Source organism: Mesitornis unicolor, unplaced genomic scaffold (genome assembly GCF_000695765.1).
Source record: "Mesitornis unicolor isolate BGI_N332 unplaced genomic scaffold, ASM69576v1 scaffold5553, whole genome shotgun sequence".
NCBI classification, from domain to species: Eukaryota; Metazoa; Chordata; class Aves; order Mesitornithiformes; family Mesitornithidae; genus Mesitornis; species Mesitornis unicolor.
The window spans coordinates 29,994-40,739 of NW_010176580.1; the positions used below are offsets into that span (position 1 = coordinate 29,994).

Consider the following 10,746-nt stretch of genomic DNA (forward strand, 5'->3'; position numbering starts at 1 on the left):
AGTAACAACATCTGTGTCTCTTTTCTTTTACATCATGAGAACTGGGATAAGAAGTGTTTCTTTGGCTGTGAAATCACAGTGGAGGCAGCAGCTGCTGAAGTGAGCAAGAAAATGACAAGAGTAGGCAGGATACAATGCATCAAAAATTTATGCTGGCTAATGGAGCAGGGGGGTTAAACAGCCTGCACAGCTCCCATTATAGTCCAGTTCTGCAAGCAACCAAGAGTGCTTCCCTTCAGAAACCTCCAAGTGTCTGTTTTGGAGAGAAATACATCCTGGCATGCGTTTTATGCAGAGCCCAGTAACTGTGCCAAGTACCCTGGAATGTGCTCAGCAATCTGATTCTGTGAGCACTTTCGTACCAAGAGTAGTTTTCATTTTAATGTGTGATTAAGACAACTCTATTATGGAAGCAGAAACAGAGGAGGAATTCTGTTTCGTAATACCTAAAAAATAAATATCTAATAGAGTTACTGCATGCAGTCCTGAAAATAATTCAAAGCTGCATGTGGGCATATATCTTTTTTTCATAGTTATCTACAGGAATTTGTGAAAGCATAAAAAATGATTCTTTCCAAGAATGGCCAACTGGCAAACCCAGTATGTCAGCACTGGCAGGAACTTCTGCCTTCAGCAGCATCACACCCAATTTTATGATGGCTTTAACCACAGCACTATCACTTCTGAGCTCTAAAATAATGTTTTTCAGAAAAAGTGTCAAAAGGATAGTTGGAAGGATCCCAGCAATTTAAAATCACACCTACTGTTCTTTACAAATTCATGCATGATTTATAAACACAGCTTAACTGTAATCTTCCTCTGGCTCCTGAGCACACTGGATGTGTGCCTTTGCTCGTTTCCCTGTTTCTCCTGCATAATTTGTATCTTCTGTTGTTTGTGTGGGTGTCTTGCTGGAAGACAGATGAGAGAGGGATTCTTTTAAGTATGAAAACACTTTTGTAAAGCCACAAACACTTAAGCAAAAGCAGGCAAATAATATTTTTAGTTGCCCTTTCTGTTTGTGCTACTAAGTTCTGCAATTATAGCATTTAAAGACTTGTTCAGGAAGGCAGCAGGGGCACAAGCCAACACTCAAGTGGTGCTTGAGATGGACCTGGATTTAATTTTCCTGGTATTAGACTGGGCTCTGTACAATTAAATTTCTCAATTGCTAGGGGAGGGTATCCTAAGAAAATGACAGCAGTAATGATACTCTGAATGTAGCTGGATAGGAATCAGCCTCTCATAAACTCAGTTACTTACTGATCTCTTGTGCCAACCACCCTAGATGGGAGGTTTTGTGCTTTTAGATTGTAAGAGAGGAAAGGGTCCTATCAACGTCTTTTATTTTACAATTTCTGTGAAAGAGGTTTTAATGTTTTTTTAGCCATATACATGCTTCCCCTGTCAGTTACCTATCACATATGTTATGTTCCAGTTTTATAATCTATTTCACCTGAAGATAAGATTGTGCCCTAAATACTGTATTCACTGGGAGACCAACTTGTCTTATCTAAGCATACAGCTACACTGAAAGCATTGTAAGAACTAAAGCACCTTACATGTTCAAGGATCTCAGAACTCTTCACAGAGAGATGGAAGTGCTGACGGCAAAAGGCAGTGTACTGAAAATTGCTGACAATTAGTGATGTGGAGCTTCTATACAGCTTTTGACACATCCAACTTTATTAAGAGAATTATTGGGAGGCAGAGCACTTAAGATTGTTTTATCTTGTCCTTGAAGCATTGACTGTCAAAGAGACTGATGTAGTAAATAAACTGTTTGGGATAACAGTGACCAATTTTTGTGAATTTGATCAAACAACAGCTCAGAGCATGACACTGGACAATTTGAAAAAAAGAAAAGTTCACAGCAGTTAGCTTTAAGACACTGAGTTTTCCTTCTTTCTTTCTTCATAAAACGGCAGCACTTCATCCAGGAACTGCCAGGTCTATATCCGTCTCTAGTTTTCCCAAATAAGAAAGAACACTGTTCTGTCCTAGGCATTCATGAAAGCCATTAATGCTCCTTTTGATTCAGAGAATGCAATGCTGCCTTTTCCCCTTGAACAGGCAGAGGACAGAAGTACTGCAGGAGAGGGCTCACAACTAGTCTTCATGCTTCATGTGATTTTTATTCTGCACTGATCACTGTGAGACTGAGGTGCACCTTTGGTATGGAAGAGGCCAGCAGGACCTGCAGAGCCAGTGTGCTCTGACTCCACATGGTCCTGCCACTGGGGAAAGGCAAACTGCCACAAAGGCAGGACACAGACACAGAGAGAAGGCATTGCCTGGGACAGGCTTTCCTAAGCCTCCAAGGGAAATTTAGCCAAAACCTCTCTGACGTAACAATGATTTCAGGGCTAACCATCAGCACAATCATCTTGCTGAATGCTCTAACAACTTCAGGGAGACCGCCATAGATAGGGGTATTTTGATATAGAAAAAATATAGAAATTCTGCATTTATCCTTCTGGTCTGCTCTCCCAGATTTCTTGCTATCAGTCCAGCTTCTTGTTTCTGTCTTTTCATCTGTCACAGAACAGAACATTGACTTAGGAAAAAAAAACACCACCTCAGATACACATCCCACAGCATTCTAGGGCTGCTAAACATAATAGTTGATGCAAGTAGTGCTTTGTAAGTTAAAAGCACTACATATTCCCTGTTTTAGCTGAGGATAAACAGTTATTACCATGGTGCAAATTAGTAAAGAGATGTCATCAGCAGCGATGGAAGAAGTTGGGTCTCCAGAGCCTTATTCTAGCATGCTGTGCCTTGAACAACATTGCCCCCAGATGCAAATATTTGCCCTGAATAAAATGTTCATGTTTCCTATCTAAATAAACAGCAGCCTTGAAGTTTGCAGTAGTTAATGTCACCTTTTGACAGCACTAAGAAAAAACATCTACAGCTCTCATATTTAGAGAGGCCTGTCTTAAAGTACTTGGGGGACTTGGTTCACTCATTTTTTCCAGGACAGTTGCTAATATGGTGGTTTAATGAAAGATGGCAGAAACAGAGAAGGATTTTTAACTTCAGCATTCAGATATAATAATAATAGTTACCATGAAAATACACAGACATATTAAGTGACCTATGCTGAAAAGATTCCCCTTTGGCAAAGGTACGAGTGCAGAAGTTGGTAGATTTTTGTATTAGCTGTCAGTGTGATAGTAACCAGTGAACAGTAAGTAATGGAGGACGTGCGTGCATCTCTGTGTGCATACACAAATACACGCATATATAGATACATAGATACACACACATATAGGAAGTAAGTATATTGCTAAACATGACCACTCACACGTCTGTGGCCAGGTGTGTGGTCATATGTTTATCGAGATACTTACATTCTATGATCAATAGTATTGTTTTAAATATAAAGACATTAAAAAGACATTTTAAAAAAACCGACGTGTTTTTTTGACATAAAAAGAAAAATTCAGCATTAAATAGCAATGATTGATGTCTCTCCATCTATTAACAAGACAAATACTTTCTTGTCACAGATTGGAACAAGCAAAAAATATGCCCTATACTTTGCTTTCCTGTCCAATCTGGTTTTTAACTTACTAAATTCCTGTGGCTAAAAACAACATTGTCAAGCCTTTCAGCTTTCAATGTGCTGGGTTAAGGGCATTGCTGAGGCCATCAGCAGGTTCTCCAGCTCAGCAGCAATGATGGGAGTGATAAGAATGATCCTTGCTTTATAATTTCTTCCTCCTTACAGCTGCTGTTATACCTGCCACAACTGTTGTGCAGCTGGCCTCCTTACCCAAAAATCAAATAAACACTCTGTGTTGTGGTTAATGCATTCTCTGAGTGCTGCTTCATCTAGCTGGAAATAAGGAAAACTGTAACTCAGAGATGTTTGCCTGTCCTTGTCTTGGCTGTGTGGTCCAGGCCAGGCATTGAGGTAACTTACCAAACAGACTGAAGCCGGATTTGAAGCAGAGAAGGGCAGATGTATGCACTATCCTCAGTGGAGCTTTCTCAGGCTTCTAGCTCAGGCTAGAGCCCTTCCTTCTTTAAAGCTCTTGTATTGGCTGCCTGAAATGCTTGTGCTTCAGGGGAGCAACTGTTAGCATGATACAAAGATGACGCTTTTTGTTCAAGAAGCTCCTGGTGCACACTTCTTATCTCCACCTCACCTCCTTCTTGGGGAAAAAAAACCACCAGGTTTTATCAAGTCAGTGGAGTCTACAGCTGTCTTTGTAAATTCTGGGAATTTTATAATCTTGAATTTTCAGCTGTTCATGTGCAGCACTTCTAATGCAGCCAGCTCCTTCCTGTTGAGCAAACTAGTCTTTAGTAGCATTGTAGAGACTTTATAGACACAACCCCTAGCACTCATGAGAAAAGTAGACCACAGTCTTTTTCCACAGCATAAGTAACCAAAAGGACTACTAGCTCGCAAGCTTTCCTGTAACTGCCATGTCGTTACTCACTGAGCCACCCACAAACATAAGTAGTAGCGACTTGAATCTGACCTTATCAGATGAAGGGGAAGCATGTCTTTACAGGAAGTGAAGCTAACTAAAGCAGAAAGTGCTTTTGTTATTTTCACAGAATATTTAGCTTTGAGACAGTATTCCTGGGAGAAATGTTATTCAAATCCTTGTGTGATGTAAGACAAGATCTAGATCTAAGTTCTTGCTTCTCCAGCCACACCCTTTAATAATCTTTCTACACAATGCCATATAACATCACAATTTTATGCATTCGACATTAATCCCATGTATCACATCCAGCTTTCTCCTCACAGCCAGCAGTCGTTCCAACAGGATGACTATACATTATGACCTATACAGCACAGAATCGTGACAAGATATTTAGGGGTTTTCAAGATACCTAATCTTTTTCTTTCAGTCACTGACCCATAGATTATGGAAAGGGATAACTTCATCCCAAAGTGTCCAGGATGTCATATATTGTCTCACAGAGCAATCAAAGAAAGATCTGCAAAGTTGTTCCTTCTCTTTCTACCTTAAATACATAACACTGAAGATAATGAAAGCAAAAGGAGTGCTATCAGGTGGATCCCAATGGTTAGTCCCACTTCTAGGAATACGAAAGTTAAATTTGCACAAGAGCAGGCCATGATTTTTTACCTTCTTCCAAAAGGTTGGGAAGATTGGACTAGATGATCTTTTGAGGTCCCTTCCAATCCCTAACATTCTGTGATTCTGTGAAAAGATGAGGTTTGGTGAACCCAACATCCCAGAAGAACAAAGCATGCTACTGATCAGCCATAATACTGTATAAATGAGGACACTGAATACTAGTGAGTATCCCCTTAGCAACACATCCTTTAGATGACTTAGATATGTCTTATTTTAAACCCAAGAGTAAATGCTTTCACAGGAAACAATTAAGGTGGGCAGGTACATGGCAGACAGGGATATGGGAAGATAAAGCTTTACCTGAGAGATACTTGACAGGTATCAGGAAAAGAAATGGTCAAGTACATGGCATGACATGATATTGAGTTTTCAATAAAATTCCATCCAATTTAAATGGATGTAAAGAATGACCTTCTTAGGATTTTAACCTAAAAAATTCACCATGAGGACTAATATAATCTATGCAAGTAGCCATAACCTTGTCTATGCAATTGATATATTAGTCTGTATTACTTACTCAAGTAGCATCTGCTCTGTTTCTAGGCGTTACAAGTATTGCCAGGAAGAGGTATCTCTTGTTGCACATTTCTTTTCAGACCTATTCCCTTACATCTGTACTTCCTGAGTTACTGTACTACAAAAGCTGAAGAAAGTAAGAAGTGGGAGACTAGTGCTGAGACTAGCAGACTAGTTCTTCTGACTGGTGTAATAACAACAGAGCCATCAATTTATTTATTTTGAAGAATTTGATCAGCAAACTATTTATTTAAAACATGTGATTCTCTTCAGAGATCATTTGCAAATTGCTTCTTTGCTCTGTCCTTGTCAGAAACGAATGTCAACATAATGCTGAAGTCCAGGACAAAATACTGTACATCAGAAAAATAGTGTCAGGATTCGCACTCTGGCCTTCAGGGGCACGCAGGGTTTAAAGGGCTAACCCATTAGTTTATAGATGACTCTTGGTAGCAGGAAAATTGATTTTGTTTCCATGCCACCTAGCTCTCACAAAACACATTTTCCAGTATGTCATCTCATTTACTTGGCTAGAAGAAGTAGTAATTTATTTTGAGCAGATATTGAATACTATTAATTCTAAAAATATGAGGCAAAACAAAATAATCGAAGTTGGAAGATATTTACTTACCTTCTACAGTTGCTGCACCCACATGACAATACTCTTGTTCAGGAATTATGGGCAGTATCTTTGAGGTCTGTGCAGTAAGTGGAATCTGTTGTTCGCTGGTTTTCTCTATTGAAAGTTAAAGTCGGTTTTATCCATGTTATTAAACAGCAAATACATCTGCAGAGTGTTAAATATTGAATCTACAAGTTGAAAAATAATTGAGACCTATCTGAACACAAGGCAGTGGTGGACAGCCAGTTTTGCTGTGGGATTTCAGTGTCCAGAGATGCAGATATATGTCAGGAATTCCCGAAAGCACCAACCATGTTTTGTATTTAACTCTCTCTTGTAGTGGGACTACAACGTGCTGATCCTAAGTCTCCCTGGGCTCAAAGGTAGGCAACTAAATTGCTCTTGGAAATTTTACTAGTAAGGAAAATAAAAAAGCATGAAAATTTGGGGTTAACTAAGAGTCACTAAAATTCAAAAACCTACAGTTGGCCAGTTAAGAGGGAACAACTGAAATTTAGAGTGTGAACTTTCTGATTAATTTTCAAATAAGGGCAACCCAGACGACTGCCACTCAGGAAAATGTAATATAGCCTCCACTAACCTATCATACACACAGGGAGAGCTATTGGGTATCATCTAGTCCTTAACAAAGATGACAGCATCCACCTCAGTAGCAGGGAAAAGTGTGGTGATGCCTTTAGCACACAGGCAACAGATACTGATATGATATCTTACTGGGATACAGATAAATAAAAACACAGAAAAACATTGTCAGGATAATGAAGTCACAGTTGTTGATGTAACATGTTTTTCAGAGCTACCATAGAACACATATAATATCTTAACTCCAGGTCCATCCTGTCCGCAACCATAACTTCCTTAAACCTACAAATGGGTTTTCTACTGAGTTCATAACAAGAGGATGAACCATGTCACTTATATGTAGATACATCCCTTCTCTACTTACTATATCATTTGGGCTTCGTTCTTTACAAATGCAATTAAAAAGTGGAGGTTTGATCCTGGTAATTAAGCAACTGAATATGAAAAGCAAAGTTAAAATAAAACTGGGGTAGATTTAAAAACAGCAATGGATATTGTTTCACACTCAGGATGAACCTGGAGAGAATGGGAATGCAGGGTGATTTTCCCATCAGAGGCTGTGTGTGACACTGCTCTGCGTGCACCCAAACTGAGCAGAGGAATGGCCCCTTGTGCATCAGTGCTCTACTGAAATCATGCAGGGACTATGAAAAGCTCCCTAAAATTACCTGCATCCTGTAGATTTTACCCTCCTTTCTGAAACATAAAAAAAGACCCAAAGTGGTAATAAGGCTTCACATTTTTCTCTGGAAATGTTGCGTCTTAAAATATTGTTAGATACTGAACACTGTGACAAGCTTTGCTTTTCCCAGCATTATTCATCTAAGTTGCAGAGGAAAAGAAAACTATTCAGCTATTTCAGGAACTGAGAAGGATCAGAATCAAATAGGTGATGCTTCACTTGGCCAAGATTAAACAAATTTCTCCTTTCTTGGCTTTGCATCTATTTGCTGATCTAAAAGATGTCTCTTGCCTGTCCTCTTAGCTAAAAAGAAAATGTATTGAAGAATATAAGGAGGAGTGAGTCTGAATTCACTGGGATGCCAGCCCTGACACAGCTGAGCCAGCATTTGCTTCTATTTCCAACCTGTCAGCTAAGCTGAAGCTATAGCAATACGTCAGAGACATGGCAGGATTTTGCCCATTTCCTCTAATCTTGTAGGAGAGGAACTATTATTTTAATAAGATAGTACAGAAAACAACACAGGAATTCAAATGGCTGAGAGAAAATTTGTCTTGTTGTTTCTTGTGTGCAAATTACAGCTGCCAAAACCATTTACATCAAATGCTATGGATGTCACGAAGTCTAAACAGTCTAGAAAACAACTGCAGCCCAGAAAACCCGAGATTTTATTCTCTGAGTCCTGGTTGCCACCACGATCCTACAATGTCCTTCTTTCAGGATGAGCTGTAAAATTACTATCCATCAAAATTAACTTTGCATTTCCGTGAGCCAGACAACTGAGTCAAGGAATCCTGTTTTTGTATCCTAAAATGTAATAAGCCAAACTGTGACTTTGTGAGCCAATGGAGTATCACTGAAAATAGAAGTGTATATATATATATATATATATACACACACGTACACACCATTTGAGCAGAAGTAGGCATTATGTTAGAACTAAGGTTCCCCACATGGACTGTAGAGTAGTAACATGATGATTCCCCAATTCCCCATGATGATAACAATATGATTCCTTGTCTGCACAGTCCCATTCTAGCACAAGCATGGGAGCAGGCCCTTTTTTCCAGTAGACCTCATGCTGCTCTCAAAATTGGATAAAAATAAACAAGGAAAGTCATCCTTATGCTAGGGAAAGAAAGAAGGTCTAAATTGGAATTTACAGTGGCAGACTTCTAGTGATAGAAATTCACACTTAAGTATAACCCATATATTTATATTAATGAAACTTCCAGTATGAAAAGATCCTGCTAGGCAGATTCTGTTTAGGTATTAAATGCCTGATTTATGCAATCTGCTTCCTGTGCAACTTCTCTTTTTTTAAATAATGTAGTGTACCGTTCACACACACTGCCTGCTCCCAACAGTTCTGTGCCATGTCTCCAGGCTAATTTTTTTTTAGGATACAATTATGTGAGAATAGCTATACTTAATCTGTTACCAGTAGTGGAAAAGCCACTAAAGTGGCTTAGGGAAAGTGGGCTAAGAAAAAGGTCTAAGAGCAGGGTAAGTATAACTGCCTTCTCTTTCTCTGGAACTGAGACTGATTTAAGCAGTAAACTGTGCATGACAGTTTAGCAGTTTCTATCTGAGTTCTTTTAAAACACTGTGGGGAATACTCTCTGGTTCTTCTAATTGCTATTATTAATTTATTAAGTTCTTCCAAAAGCTCTTCTACTGCCTCTTCAGTTTGAGAAAGCTCTTCACAGAAATTCTTGCAATAAAAGTCTCATGTGGGAATCTCCCTAAGATTCTCTGTCATGAACACAAAACAAGGAACTGACTTTTCTTCCATGGATTATTTATCATGTGCTACTAATATCAAGCTCTTTTAGATACAAAAATGCTCCGTGTTTGGAAATACAAATCAGCCTTTTAAAGAATACTTACTTCTTCCACTAGAAGAAAATGCACCCTGTATTCTTTCCCTTTTTTTTTTTTTTTGTGGCTGCATTTAAAAGAAACTGTGTTTTGTGAATTCATAGCATTCAAGGGACTGCTTTACATAAATGCAATGGCAGGAACTGATCCAAAGCCTAGAAAACATGCTCTGTACAGCCCACGCTCTCGTGCATACTTTTTTGGTTTAACGGCACAATGTTTAGTCAACACCAGAATCCGTCAAGCTCCCCTATCCTCACTATATGTGCTTAATCCTTTGTAGTACCATAAATTTGGAATTCTGTCATTTTAATCCTACCCTAGAGAGGGCACATTTTTCCTCCTTTCCTCTGGCCATTGGACTTAATGGGAATGATTCATGAGCAGAGAGTCAGTTTCACAAAACTAGCATCCTTGCTGTAAATTATCTTTTTGTAAGAACACAGTGATAGCAAGACAGTAATTTCCTGAGTCTACCTAGGAAATCATTCTCATCCTCAAAGTACAGGTTTCCTTCTTTTTCTTCCCTTATCCTTTCTGAACTTTGAATAATCCTTTAGTAGTACCTATACATCTTTTAATCTATATAAGACACTGTCACATAATCTCAGATATCTTTTTTATTTTTAATAGCTATTTAGTCTCATTACAGTGTTTCCAGGGTTGCTGTATTGTCTGCAGTGGATCTCACTGTTTCATTTCAAGATTCCAAGTTGAAAATATTACCAAGCAGTGTCACAGCTATTTATAATTTGTTATGATAGTAGCAAATCTTAAACTTAGCAACTATGGAAAAAATAAACTGTTTTCATATGGTCTTGATTCTGCTTTAAATTACACTGGTATAAAATGGGAAATTGACTGGACTGACTGGAATTATGGTGTGTGAAATCAAGGAATTTCATAATAACATACAGCCCATTATAGCAGTTCATACAACTAAGCATCTCTCTGGGTTAAATGGATATACTGAAGTGGGAGGAACACAGAAGTAAGAATGACAGACCAATATGGGATTCTTATTCTTTTCAGTAAATTCCAGTAAAGCTAGTTTTGAATTTCCATAAAACTCCATTATCAAAATCCCTTTTGATATACAACACTAAAAATGCCATTGTGAACATGCTGATGAAACAAGTATGGCATTAGTGAAGCTACTCAAGACAAACGATGCCAGAGAGATAATTCCTTTCCTGAGGGATGAACATAATGAGCTCATAAATACATCTTAGACATAGCTAGTGCTTTAAAGGTGAGGAGCATAAATTGTACTCCCAGGGGAGTTCAGACAGACAGGGAGCTATTCACTCTTT

The 10,746-nt window shown here is 38.6% G+C and overlaps 1 protein-coding gene across 1 annotated transcript in view; it reads right to left on the bottom strand.

Moving 5' to 3' along the window:
- Nucleotides 1-496: 496 nt before the first annotated feature.
- The window catches only part of TMEM156 (transmembrane protein 156), a 23,037-nt gene continuing 12,787 nt past the window's right edge, over nucleotides 497-10,746 (bottom strand). The window contains 2 exon segments of the mRNA XM_010181775.1: nucleotides 497-690; nucleotides 6,277-6,381. Of these exon segments, the coding sequence (XP_010180077.1) occupies nucleotides 497-690; nucleotides 6,277-6,381 (299 nt within the window).